Source organism: Anthonomus grandis, chromosome 2, assembly GCF_022605725.1.
Source record: "Anthonomus grandis grandis chromosome 2, icAntGran1.3, whole genome shotgun sequence".
Taxonomy (NCBI): domain Eukaryota; kingdom Metazoa; phylum Arthropoda; class Insecta; order Coleoptera; family Curculionidae; genus Anthonomus; species Anthonomus grandis.
The window spans coordinates 46,024,307-46,038,576 of NC_065547.1; the positions used below are offsets into that span (position 1 = coordinate 46,024,307).

The 14,270-nt window shown below is 33.4% G+C and overlaps 2 protein-coding genes across 3 annotated transcripts in view; both read right to left on the minus strand.

Moving 5' to 3' along the window:
* LOC126750448 (lysocardiolipin acyltransferase 1-like) lies at positions 1-10,874 on the minus strand. Of its 2 annotated transcripts, none has more exons than XM_050460071.1 (7): positions 10,725-10,874; positions 3,043-3,206; positions 2,886-2,989; positions 1,814-2,024; positions 1,566-1,762; positions 1,326-1,513; positions 1-1,266 (listed from the first exon to the last, which is right to left on the minus strand). In XM_050460071.1, the coding sequence occupies exons 2-7, from the start codon at positions 3,107-3,109 to the stop codon at positions 894-896; spliced, it is 1,140 nt and encodes a 379-aa protein (XP_050316028.1). In that variant the 5' UTR covers positions 3,110-3,206; positions 10,725-10,874; the 3' UTR covers positions 1-893. The 2 variants fall into 2 exon arrangements, with proteins under 2 accessions (XP_050316028.1, XP_050316029.1); XM_050460072.1 differs by lacking the exon at positions 10,725-10,874 and adding an exon at positions 7,924-8,085.
* Positions 10,875-11,009: 135 nt separating this feature from the next.
* The window catches only part of LOC126750443 (putative fatty acyl-CoA reductase CG5065), a 31,679-nt gene continuing 28,418 nt past the window's right edge, over positions 11,010-14,270 (minus strand). The window contains exon 8 of the mRNA XM_050460066.1: positions 11,010-11,273. Coding sequence (XP_050316023.1) covers positions 11,108-11,273 — 166 coding nt within the window. The 3' untranslated portion in view covers positions 11,010-11,107. The remainder of the gene's footprint in view (positions 11,274-14,270) is intronic.

Genomic DNA, 14,270 nt, shown 5'->3' on the forward strand with positions numbered 1-14,270 from the left:
TTGAGTGCGTAAATCAATATATTCACTTGCAATAATAAGTCTAAACCATAAGTTGAAAAGAGAACGACAGTGAACCTCCTTTTCTACTGACCACAACTCAAGTTGAACGTAATGATCGCTGAGACATAGGTAATATTTAATTTCTTAAAGTTTATGGTAATATTTGCTTCTAATAGTAACTAAAACTTTTTGTACAGACTTGTAAAGGCAACTAAATACTTTTGGTAACTTTCCCACCAAACCCATTTCTAATACTTAAACTTACATAGCCATTCCGGCATTGCCAGTGGTAAAGAACATATTTATCTTGACCAATCAGTGCTCAACCCACCTTAGAAAAAAAAGCTTTGCGTATACATAACCTAAAAATATTGTGGCAATACCGGAGTGGTATTTGAATTTATCCGCTAATATAAATTAAAATATAGTAGTAGACTAGGAAAGAAGTCTCGAAGAGGTCTGGATTCGATAAGAATGCATATAGACTTTTGACATCTCAACACAAATTACTCTATCTATTTCTTCTATGGTCACACCCGAGCCCGTATACACGCCTGACAAACCAACTTGTTAGCTTGCAATAACAAGTCTCAGCATAACAAGTTAAAAAGAGAACGATAGTGTATCTAATTCCCTTCTAATCACAACCCATTTTGAAGATGGTCGAGACGTGTGGTATAATTTATTTACCCTCAGTGACAAACGCGTGAGTGAAGCATTATCGTTCTCTGTTTAGCGCTTAAATGTCTATTGCATGTTGATGCATACATTCTGGCATCAAAGGAAGAAATTTGCCAAACCCGTATAATAAACTCTTATTTACCACTCGCCACTGTACAAAAGTAAAATGTAACCTACTTATCACAATTGCCTAAAATAAATAAATAATCCCTTTAATCCCGATTACACTTATTCCCTTCTTTAACTCGCGGTAACAGCCCGAATATTTTTTTGCGAAACTTATACATGTTTAGACCGGTAATCATTGGCATAAGATACAGCGAAACTATATGACCTATAACCAGGTAACAATAAACGTTACTAAGGTAGATTAAAGTTAGCAGCGATCCTGTAACAAGGATCCAGAATAGATGTGTAAAATACGCCCATGGGAGGGTGAGATATTCGTCATGCTTTAGCAACTTGCCCTGGAGGAAATGGCCCGTTTTCTTGAAGTTAGCTATGGTAGACTCTTTTTCTTTCCAGCGTTTTTCCAGGAAGGTTTTTAGGTCGTCTTTGGATACAGGTAGTGTTTTTATTGGATATCTACTTATGCAAGAAATATTTAGCTTTAATGGCTTGAATAAGTGAGTGACCAGACTTACTTGACAATATGAGCCAGGACTTCTTTAGGGAACTTTCCCTGCAAAAATAACTCTTCTTCATTTTGTGGACACTCATCTGGATAGATCAAGGTTATGTCATAAACTGCATCCAGGCATTGATTTTCCCTCATCTGGTCTACCAAGTAAACAAATCCAGTTGATCTTGGATGAAGTACGTGTTCGTATTTCTAAAATTACATTTTAAAGAATCCTTCCAACAATAAGACATTGTTTACTCACAGGCAAACCATTTGCGTTAGCAAACTTATCACTGCTAGCCTTAGTCTGTGGGCAATAATCCGTCCCCTCTGGAAATAAAATCAAAATATGTTTATAATAATTATCCTTGACGTATTCAATATAGTCATCCAGTTTGGCCTTATCATGATCCCAGTTTCTGTTAATAAAAATGTACATGGCCATCTGCATTACCCAACCTAAAATAATCAGTTTAACTCAGATTCAAAAGGGAAAAATAGTCATCGTACCAGCCCCCGGAATGTTCCTGATAGAATTCTTTAGGACAAACTTAGTACTGCACCACCATCGATTTTCTCCAGTTACTGCATGGTACATCACCGGCCATAAGAAGTTCCAGTCTACTCTTGTTCTATGATTGGATATTACCAAGGAAATTTCATTGGAGTCGATTGGATCGCCTGTGACTCGGATAGCACATTTTTTACGAAACAGAAGAGTCTATAAATTAAGTGAGTGTCAGTTATGATAAATTGTGAATGAAAATATGGATGGGAGATATTGTTTATCTAATATGAAACTATAAGGAATAGGATCTCTTAAAACAGAACATCAGATAAATTCTCTAAAGTATGAACTTGAAAAAGATGTCTCTCAGTTTGAGAGAAATCTAGATGGGAAGGTTGGTCAGAAATCTTGGACATCATAATTCAGGTTACTAGAACTTATCTCGATGAACTTTCCTATTATCTTTTGAACGAAAGATTAATTCATGTACAGGATCTTGTTTGTTATTGTTGTTGGTTCTTTATATTCTTTGATTTTTTTGGATATAATAGTGTTTGCCCAGTTCACAATAGCAGGGACTAAACCAATTAAACTGTTAACAAGAGAAGTGAACTGCATGTATTGAAATGATAAGAGAATCCATGAACAGATCAGAAGTTTATGGTAATATTTGCTTCTAAAAATAACGAACACTATTTTGACACTTAATAGTTAATTAACGGATAAACTGACATAACAATTCCGACGTTGCCAGTTTTAAAGAACAAATCGAATTTCACCAATAACAACAAATCTTTATATTGATCGATCGAACAAATAGAATTTCCTTAATAACCTCAAATGTTTATCTTGAGGACTCATTTTCAACCCACTTTAGATATAAAAAGCTTCACGCATACTTAACCTAAAAATATTGTAGCAACACCGGAGTGGTATTTGAATTTATCCGCTAATATAAATTAAATATAGTAGTGGAGTAGGAAGGATAAGAATAAGAGAATCCATGAACAGATCCATGAAAACCTAAATACGATAGATATGAAAGAGGTCTAGAAATCAAAAATGTAAACTTACCGTAACATAATACTGCCAATAATTAACAACTAAATCCACAGCTTTTCTATGAAACTTAGGAGTAAGGATCTGGAGGAAAACCAGAGGCACAAACATTAAATAACCTAGAAATCAATCTTTCAGAAGGTCTTTCAGACAATAAAACTTCGATAATTACCTCCGAAAATTGAAGAATTCCATGACCAGTAATAAACCAGTCCGTCAATATGTTTTCCCAGTGACATCTTCTTGCAGTTTAAGTTTTCGCTTCCAAATTTTTACTCCATAGACTCCTTTTGTTAAATTTTCATGACGACCTTGATGACAGTTCTTTAGAGTTGCCTGAAAAAAGCAACACAGCTCGTGGGCATTCAAAAATAAGTAATAAATAGCTGTATTTACGCAAAGCTCGCGACTAAATGAATATTACATTTTAAAAGGCAAACTTTTGACTTGTTAGAAAATAATCGTTTTATTTTCTAAGTGCATAATTTGCCACTTATTATCAAACAAGTTTTGCAGTTAAACGATATTTCGATAGTAACGTTAATTTATTTGCTGCCTAAGTAAAAATGCTGTAAGGTTAAAGGTCGTATACCTATTGTTGTTAATTTTTTTTAGTTTGAATGTTTTAGAGTATAACTTGCTTGGCTTACAGAAAAATCGGATTTTCAACTTTATTGTTTATTCTACTTCGATTTTTTTTATTTATTGAAGAAATTAAGATTTTCTTGCATTGTTTTCTTCTTCTTTTTAATAAAATTATCGACTTCAACCCCTAAATCTATTTTCAGACTACTTTTCTAGAGTCTATTGCACAAAACCTTGTGACTAGTTCAAAATAACTTTAGTGATGAATAACAATAATATATTATTCACTAATGATAGCATATCTGATATCCATAAGAATCTAAATGCTTTTATTATTCATAAAGGACGAGGCCTTTATTTTATCTTTAACTCTTCACTCCTTATATGCACTTTTACCCATCGTTGGAAATCAAGTTTTATATCTCTAACTACAGGCCCATAAGCATTCTCAGTCCTAGTTGAAACCTTTATCTGTGACTATCTTGACACATTGTTCGAGAAGGGTATATATGATATTTTCGTGCTGGGTTAGTTGCAGAGGTTTACCTGCTGGGTTTTACCTAGAGGTTTACTACGAGGTTCTAACCACGGGCTGTTGGAGAATGAGTATCAAGTTCATTACATACATCCCGACTTCCCAAGGGCTTTGATCGTGTCAACCATCGAGTTGAGCACTTTGGAATTCAAGGATCAGTGCTTACAGTAGCTGAGAAGCTATTTAGTTAGTTAAACCCAATCGGTTTGCGTCCAAGGTTATACATCTAGGATAGTTGAGGTAAAGTTCAATTTTTCCTCAGGGGTCACACTCGAGACGCCTGTTAATCGACTGTTTATCAATTATATTTATAAATGCTGCCAAACTAGTTTTTATTATTCACTGGTAATGGAAGTCATATACCAACAGATATTGGCAATTACAGTCTGACCTGAATATAGCCTTGTGCAGTGGTGTGACGTAAATGGCATAGAGCTAAATATCTCAAAGTGGCATTGGATTTTGTTTTTGGTTCTGAAAGAAGCCCTATGAATATTTCTTGTCAGATCAACAATATTTCCTGTCACAGATTCGTGACATTACACTTGATATTCAATCTCTCTTTCTCTTTCTAGCATTATAGGGTTGGATCATTGCAGACTCTACAAGCTGCCTTTCTTTTTGCAGATCTCCATTAGATGCTTTGATCAGTCGATATTTAGAGTCCGTAAGTCTGCTGCAATATTATGTTTTTACCATATCCTTCGTTTTTCCAATGGTTGTTTTCCTTCTGGAAACTCTTCTCATATCAACTTGACGATACATTGATCTTGTCTCTTAACCTGATCGGCCCATCTCAATCTTCCTTACTTTATTATTTTCACTATATTCCTCACAATTATATGTTAGTCCTTAATCTATATTGCCGTCTATTGTTGTCCTTAACTGGTCCATGTATTTTTCCAAAAATTCTTCTTTCTGAAATTTTTAGACGGTTTTCGTTTTATTTTATCATTGAATGGTATTTTCGTATGGCTGGATACATTTCCTGATTTCATTATTTTTTGTAGAGCAAAGCAGCATCGATTGATTGATTGATTCTTAAGTTATATTGTTGTCAAAGGTGAATCTTCCAAATATTTAAACTATGACTAACTCTTTCAAAATTGTAGCGGTTCATTGTTACGTTCTATCCTAATCTGTCTCGTCGTTCTGTCCTTATTGTAGCCATATATTTTCCTTTATCTTCGAAAATTCAAAGTCTAACTTCTTTTGCAGCCTTTTCGAGTTTTATGAACCCTTCCTTAAAAGCGACAAAGAAGTGAGGATAACTCATTTCCCTGTTTGAGACCCCTGTTGAGTGTAAAGAAGACCGACAGTTCTTCTTCAAGTCTTATTGCACTTCTAGATCTCTTTACACAAGTTTTTGCAACATTACTATAGAGAACAATTTTTTTTGTTATACCCAGTTCTGCCATGGCATCCCACTCTAATGGTGGTAACATATGCTTGCTTAAAATCTATAAATAGCTGGTGCAATATTTTGTCATATCCCCAACACTCTCATGTGAGTGAAATATCAAATCCTAGGACCGTTTTATTGTCGAAGAAACATTAAACGGAGAGCGCTACTGGGACTTTCTACATTTTGAACTTATCTCTGCTTTAGTTATTTAATTCCCTGATCCACAAGAGGCTGATATAGTAAGAAGAAATGGTTTCAAAAAGACCAGGCACTTTCTTGATGCAACAACAGATAGATTGGACGAGGAAGACCGATTGAGTGGCCACCAAGATCACCGGATATAACTCCATTAGATTTTTTCTTACGGGGCTATTTGAAGTCCAAGGTTTATGTGAATAGACCAAATAATGTTGACGATTAAGTTAAAAATTAATATTATCTGAAAAACTAGAGATTGGTGTGAAAAACTAGAGATTGGTGACTGAAAAACTTGATTGTGTGTTATATTACTTTTGTTATAAATTTAAGTGAAAGTTGCAATTTTCTACACTCCTGGTCTCCCTCAGAGAATTAATATTGAAAAATTTTTTTAAACGCTTTAAAGGAAAATTTTGTGATCACTGCGTTCAGACTACCTTGCACAATTTAATGGTTCACATCTGTGATCGGTTTAATAACATACAAAAAGTGAAATAACGAACTTTTGACTCCTTTTAGGCAAGAAAACCTTAATTAACAATTAACGTGAATTAATAATTCACGTCTGTACTTGGTTCAATTACGTACGAAAAGTAATATTTCAATATGATTCAAAGCATATTAGAGAGGTTAGATGCGGTAGAATGCCAAATAATGGACTTTTGACCCCCTTTTTGGCATGAAAACATATTTGAGACCCAGGAATCATTAACGATCGTAATGAATTATTAATTTACGTCTGTAATTGATTCATTTACATATGAAAGGTGACATTTCAAAATTATTCAAAGCATGTTAGAGAGGTGAGATGCGGTAGAATGTTAAATAATGGACCTTTGACACGCTTTTTGGCATGAAAACCTATCGGAAACCCAGGAATCATTGACGATCGCTATGAATTATTAATTCACATCTATACTTAGTTCAATTACGTACAAAAAGTGATATTTTAATATGATTCAAAGCATATTAGAGAGGTGAGATGTGGTAGAATGCCAAATAATGGACTTTATACCCACTTTTTGGCATGAAAACCTATCTGAGACCCAGGAATCGTTGACCATTGCAATGAATTGATAATTTACATTTGTATTCGATTCAATTACATACGAAAACTGATTTTTCAAAATTATTCAAAGCATATTAAAGAGGTGAAATGCGGTAGAATACCAAATAGTGGACTTTTGAGCCCCTTTTTGGCATGAAAACCTATCTGAGACCCAGGAATCGTTGACAATTGCAATGAATTGATAATTTACATTTGTATTCGGTTCAATTACATACGAAAACTGATATTTCAAAATTATTCAAAGTATATTAAAGAGGTGAGATGCGGTAGAATGCCAAATAATGGACTTTATACTCCCTTTTTGGCATGTAAACCTATCTGAGACCCAGGAATCATTGACGATCGCAATGAATTAATAATTCACGTCTTTATTCGATTCAACTACATACCAAAAGTAACATTTCAAAATGATTTAAAGCATATTAAAGAGGTGAGATGCGGTAGAATCTCAAATAATGGACTTTTGATACCCTTTTTATCATGAAAACCTATCGGATACCCAGGAATCATTGACGATCATAATAAATTGTTAAATCACGTCTATATTTGATTCAATTACCTATGAAAATTAATATTTTAAGATGATTTACTGCGTATTAGAGAGGTGAGATGCGGTAGAAAGCCAAACAATGGACTTTATACGCCGTTTTTGGTATGAAAACCTATTGGATACCCAGGAGTCATTGACGCTCATAATAATTTAAAAAATGACCTCAACTGCCTGGAAGACACTTAAAATTACAATTTACTTTCAGGCAGTTGAGGTCATCGTGTGTTTCTTCCAGGCACTTGTGGTTATTTGTCATATTTCCTTTCAGAAATGAGGTCAAATGCCTGAAAAAAATGGACCATGACTGCAAATGCCTGGAAGAAAGATATCATGACCTCGATTGTTAAATCAAGTCTGTATTTGATTCAATTACATATGAAAAGTGATATTTCAAAATGATTTAAAGTATATTAGAGAGGTGAGATGAGGCAAAATGACAAATAATGAACCTTTGACATGAAAACACATCTGAGACCCAGGAATCATTGACGATCGCAATAAATTGATGATCCTCGTCTGCAATAATTGGATAAATCATAATTTATTAATAATTAAAAAACAAAAATATTATTTCCGTCGCAAAACCTCATTAATATAATAATATAAAAAATATACATACAAACAAGTTTTTTTCATTGGCGTACAATAACCGAGTTCCCCAAATAAAAATCTAGTAGTTTTAAAAGTGTAAAATTTTTAACATTCACTCACCTGATGTACCTCAGCACCCTCCAAACTCACCACTACATCTCACCGCAATAAAAGCCACAAAAATCTCTTTATCACAAAAAAAAAATCGTTCATCGAGGCACAACCGAGGTCCTACAGGACACTCGGTTCGCTGAGATTCAGCCTCCGGGAGACAGGGATGAAGTGCAATATCGATTTTCCCCGTTTCCAGCATCCCCCTGTTGTAATAGGATTTGGCGAGGGTCGAGGGTCGAAACGTGTGCGCGTGGGTGAAAGTGCGATTTTTGTATGGTGTAGTTTATCGGGTGCAATTTGGTGGGTGGATAATATGATTTTCTTTTTTTTTTATATTGATTTATATTTTGAACACGATTATAAAGGGGCTTTAACAAGGTTCACCTTAATATCCTATACTATAGTATTATACTAGCAGCTTGTCATTAACTTGTGCATTCATTTCGTCGTCTACTTGTATTTGCAGAACTTCATTCTCATTTACTTTTATGAAAATTATTCTGATTATTAATCAAAAGCCTTGCATTCTCTCATAGGGAGAAATACACCCATCCCAGAAACCTATCTACGATAATCTACGGTGTTGGACTCCGTAGATTATCGCTTTTATTTTATTTTTTATTTTTTATATTTTATTTTCGTAGCACTGACAGTACTATCACTGCTTGATTACTCAAAGGCCTCTGATATGATCAAACATTGACGTAGTATTCAAGGTTAAATATTTTGGGTTTTTAAAAGAGTCAGCTTCTTTGATTGGCTCATATTTGTCTGAGAGATATTAAACGATTTTCTGGAAAACTTTATATTTTTATCCGGTGTATCACAGGGGTCTCCAGTGTATCATTAGAGCAATTACTTTTTATTATTTGTACTTCGAACTTAATGGCCTTTAGAAATAAATATGGAGTTGAGCTGGTAAAATCAAACCTAAGCATCTACATACAAAATATTAAGCTGCAATTTGTCGATCTCGCTCGCAATCTGGATGTTTGTGTGTATTTACCCCTACGATGTTTCGAGCATGTATTAGCAAGGCGTAGGGCATTTTCTAGGTTGAAAACCCTTTTTACTAATAGGCACTTTTTAAATTTTAAATTTAGAAAAATATTAACAGATTCGCTTGTCCTTTGAGGCTTTAACAGGCCTTTCAGGAAATGTGATACAGTTCATATATAATGCCTGGGTTTATGACATTTATACAAATTAACCCACAAGTTTTATCTAATCATGATTAAAATATTAAACAGGTGGATGCTGCGCCAATAATAACTAACATCTTTATTTTTTCAATCTCTCATCCTTTTTATAGGGTTACCTATAGACATTTATTACTATTACATTTGCGCTATTATGGTAAAGTTTGCGTTTAATAGTTATTTAGGTATGTAAGTGTGAAATATTATCGTTTTTTTATGAATGGGATATTTCCCATGAATAAAGAAAGGGGATTATATACACGTGTAATATACAGGGTGTTTCAGAACTATGGGATCAAACTTCTAGGGATTGTTCAGGGATTGTTGAGTATAGGAACACATGTTGGGAAATGTGTCACTACGCCACTACGGCCCTAAGACGCGTTTAAATTAAAAAAAAAAATTAATTACCTAAATAGGTTCTGATGCATTTATTTTTACCTTTTGTATGACTGGTATACGGTATTTTTCAGTTACTTATAAAGAAACGGGTGGAAATACCAATAAAATAAAAAAAACTTTAGAAAACAAAAAAAACTCACATGTGAGGCTTAGAAAAAGAGGGATATAGATTTAGTTAACCACCAAAAAGTAGTAAATATGACTGAATGAGGAATATAATGTAACATTTTTTGTATATACCGATAAACCAGCTGAATGACACAAGTTGCACACCGCACGACGTCTCGAAGGTCAACGAATCTTCCGGAATTATGGTCAGCCGAGTATATAAGGAGCCGCGTCGAAGTCAGTTGTCACTTCAGCGCAGTGAGGTTCGGAATATTGGCGCGAGATTTAAATCTGACGTAAGCAGTTTTAAATAAATACGGTGAAAATAAATATTTCGAGTAGTAATAAGTGATCTCGTGTTTCCTAGTGTAATAAATTAGTTGACTTTTTTTTTTCATTTGTTTTAATTCGCACCTAACGAAGGGATAAAAACGGTATAAAACGTTTTACAGTTGCTCACATAGGAGTATAATAACTGAAGACAATTTAGCAGAAGGAGCAACCCAAGAAAGTAGCAAACTAACTCAGTGAGGTTAGAAATTGAGAGAAAACTTTCAATATATGATGGAAAAAGTAGAATTTGGAAACGGAAAATTGATTTCTAACATAAGAACCAATAAATTACCAGAATGTACTAAAGAAATAGAAGCTGTAAAGAATACATTCCTTAGAAGCTTATGATGAAATAAAAACGCAAAATGGACTGGATAAAGTGGACTTAAACTCAAAATAAAATATTAAAAAATATGTAGATTTAGTATAGGGTCGAAAAGTAAGCAATTTGATGTTTTTGGCTAGGAAGAGAGTCTACTTAATGGTTTCTTCAAAATAAGAATACATTTTTCCATTTGCAGGATATCACATTTTATTGCATAAATGCGGTTTATTGTAAAAGTGAATGAATTTACACCATAATATTTCGATGTGTCTATCTCTGTTACAAATACATTTTACTTATTTGTAATAAAATTAAGATTCTAAATAAAAAATGGGATATCAAAGTTATTGGATATTTGTTATACGTCGTACAAATCCCAATACAATACAGAAAATCACAAAAATATACCGCTCCTATATCAAATATCCACACTTACTTACCTCAATACAAAAACACCAAAATCAAAATCAAAAAAATGTACTTAAAGTACATGATGTCCGAGATGGCCATCATGTGCAAATTAAACATACTATAGCACTGCCGCCCTTTACTTATAACTTAATTATAGAAAATACAACCGGATATACCACCTTAGCCTAAAGACATCGATTTAGTTACGCAACTGTGACATCTAAAGAAACCTTTAAAGGATCATCTTGTTGAAGCCTTATATAGAGTTAGATAACGCTGTAAACTATAATGGGTGTATAGAAAAAACACATACATTTATAAAAGTGATTATTTTATTGGCACTTAACTTATAAGATATTGAATAATTTTAAAACTAATTAAATAAATAACTATGATGAATGGATATTTCGTGTTATGGACTGAATTTTACATAACTTAAAGCGTCTCTGGGTTTTGTTGAGTTGAACAGAGATCCTGAACCAGTTGTTCTATCTGATAGGCCGGTAACTAGCAAGTAAAAGCACCACATAAGGATTAAAGCTAGAAGGATATTTTTGAAGATGTCTAAGTAGTATAATCTGAAAAAAAGGATTGTTTACTGACTATTTATTCGAAAAGTATTGAGGTCAGGGTAAAACAAGCTCGATTTTTTAAAATATCAGGCCTAGTATAACTCTGTTAATATCTATTAATCTTCTTAAAAAAATTATTGACATAATTATTATAATGACTGTCTCAGTTGTACGCTGCTTATTATGTTCTGACTTCTGAGACATAACGGCTGATTTTAATTAAAATAAATAAAAAATAATTGAATGCTTAGCAGCCGAGGTTTGAATTATGACGGCAACGCTATCTGTGCCATCTACGTTCACCTTTTACAAAGAGAGACAAAGATGAAAAATAATCGGAGGTTTTATTAGCACACGGTCGCGCGTTTATTTGGTTGTCTCTGGTAAATATGATTTAATGAAGAATATACTGTAACGACATTGTAAACACCGAGAAATCAGCTGTCCGGAATTGCATTCCGGAATGACACATGTGGCATATTAAGCGACGTCTCGACGGTCCGCGAATCTTCCGGAATTGTGGTCAGCCGAGTATATTAGGAGAGACGTCGCCGTGGGAGTCAGTTATCATTTCGGTGCAGTGACATAAGCAGTTTTCAATAAATACGGTGAAAGTAAATATTTCAAGTACTAGTAAGATCTGATCGTGTTTGATAGTGGCTCAGGTTTATATGTAACATCCGTATTTCATTGCACACATTTAACACAGACAGTGTCATTAAGAAGGGGTGGTACATTTCAATTGGCGAGATTTAATAATGTTTTCATACCTATAAAAATCTGATGGCTCGAAAACATTTATATCGGCTCAAGGGGATGCCTTCTGACAAGCAGCTTTATAATTATCAAAAAGTGTGTGATTTTCTTTTTATTATACTATTCATGCATAAATTTTATTATTCAGTCAGGTTGCAAGTATTTTCTATTAGGTGCATGTTTCCTTGTATAATGCGATGGAAACGGTTTAAATGAATATGTATGTGCTTTGATAAGATTTTGATCTTTCTTATTTTTGGAATCAACCATCCATTCCCAAATCCAAAAATTTTGGCAAACTTGCACATTTGTTATTGTCTCGTCATCATTTTTTATTGGCAATAAATACTTTTTAGTAAGATCTCTTTTTCCAACTCGAAGTTTTCTTTTATACAATTTCTCAATAACTTTGGAAGACAACTCTTTGCTTGTGTCTATCTATTCTCCATCACTATTCATTGTTTATATGAAATCTATGTGCGGCATCAATTTCATTAAAACATTTCACCTTGAATGCACAAGTTTTTTTTACCGAATGTTTTGTTTGATTGTTCTTTATTTCAGGTGCAGGATGTTCAAAACTTTTAACTGATTGGAAATTTCTGTTTTCCTTATCTAAATCCTCCTCAGTCGCAGTTACATGATCTTCAAAATTTACTAGAATATCTCGTAAACCATTTTGTTCCTCTCGCAAGTCAGTTGACCGAATTTCTTTTTCCTCACCACTCCTTGTTATTAGGATCAAAGTCAGGATCCTTATTAAAATCGTCGAGGTTTTCTTCATTTAAAAAAGCATACTTTGGGGGAAGAGGGTTAAATTAGGTTAGGTAAAAAAGAAAGGGTCCAAATTAAATTCTAAAAAAAAAAAATAAAAAATGTTAGACGAGAAAAAGGCATTTTTAGTATAGTAATTCAGAAAGTAAGTTTAAAAGTAGTAAATATAAAAATATCCCTACAATTAATTTTTTTAAATAAATTATAGAAAAGTTATTATAGACATAATATAGGTGTTTTTCGACGTCCTAAAAATATGACTTTTAAATATAAAAGAACAATGTCAAAATTTTATACCGGTAAATCACGTAGATAAGCCTTATAATCAACAATTATTAACCAATCAAACTTTTGATAAAATTCACGTTAATTAAGTTAATAACTATTAATCTTCTTAAAAAAATTTTTTGACATAATTATTATAATGAGTGTTCAGCTGCTTATTATGTTCTGACTTTACAAAACGGCTGATTTTAATTAAAATAAATAAAAAATAATTGAATGCTTAACAGCCGAGGTTTGAATTATGGCGGCAACGCTATCTGCGCCATCTACGTTCACCTTTTACAAAGAGAGACAAAGATGAAAAATAATCGGAGGTTTTATTAGCACACGGTTGCGCGTTTATTTAGTTTTAATGAAGAATATACTGTAACGACATTGTAAACACCGAGAAACTAGCTGATTCTTCGTCATCCCGGACTGACACATGTGGCACATCAAACGACGTCTCGAAGGTCCGCGAATCTTCCGGAATTATGGTCAGCCTAGTATATTAGGAGCGGCGTCGCTGCAGGGAGTCAGTTATCATTTCGGTGCAGTGAAGTTGGGAATATTGGCGCGATATTTAATTCTATTATAAGCAGTTTTCAATAAATACGGTGAAAATAAATATTTCGGGTACTAGTGATTGTAGTTCGTATTTCATAGTGTTATAATTTATTTGACTTTTTTTTCTAAAATTTTGAATAAATTATTTTACTTTTTTTGTTAAAGAGATTAGAAGTTAGGGTAGTTCCTTTGAAATCCTTATAAAATGTTGTTAGTTTGTGTGCATTTGATTTTCTTGTCGGGAAAAAGAAATTAAATGTACAATAGTCTTATTTTCCAGAAAGTATGAGTTCCTTCGTACAGTCATACAATATCAACTATAGATAAAGGAATATACTCCTTCCAAGAACTGTAGGGCGTCCGTAAGATTAAGTTCAAGAGTGATTGAAAAGGTAATAATGTTTCAATGATCTACTGAGTCTCTGTAAGCTTTGAGAGTTCTATGAGCAGACTACTATCTTCCACTTTATGAGGAGACAAATCCAACAATGGAACGTCCAATTTTCTTCCAGTGAAATTCCTGGATATATACGTACCTTTACCATTAACGTCTGAACATCTCTCCAAATGTAGTTGGTAAGTAATATTTAAAGTTGGTTCTGGATGAATCTATAGAAATAGATTTTAATATTTTTTTGTTTC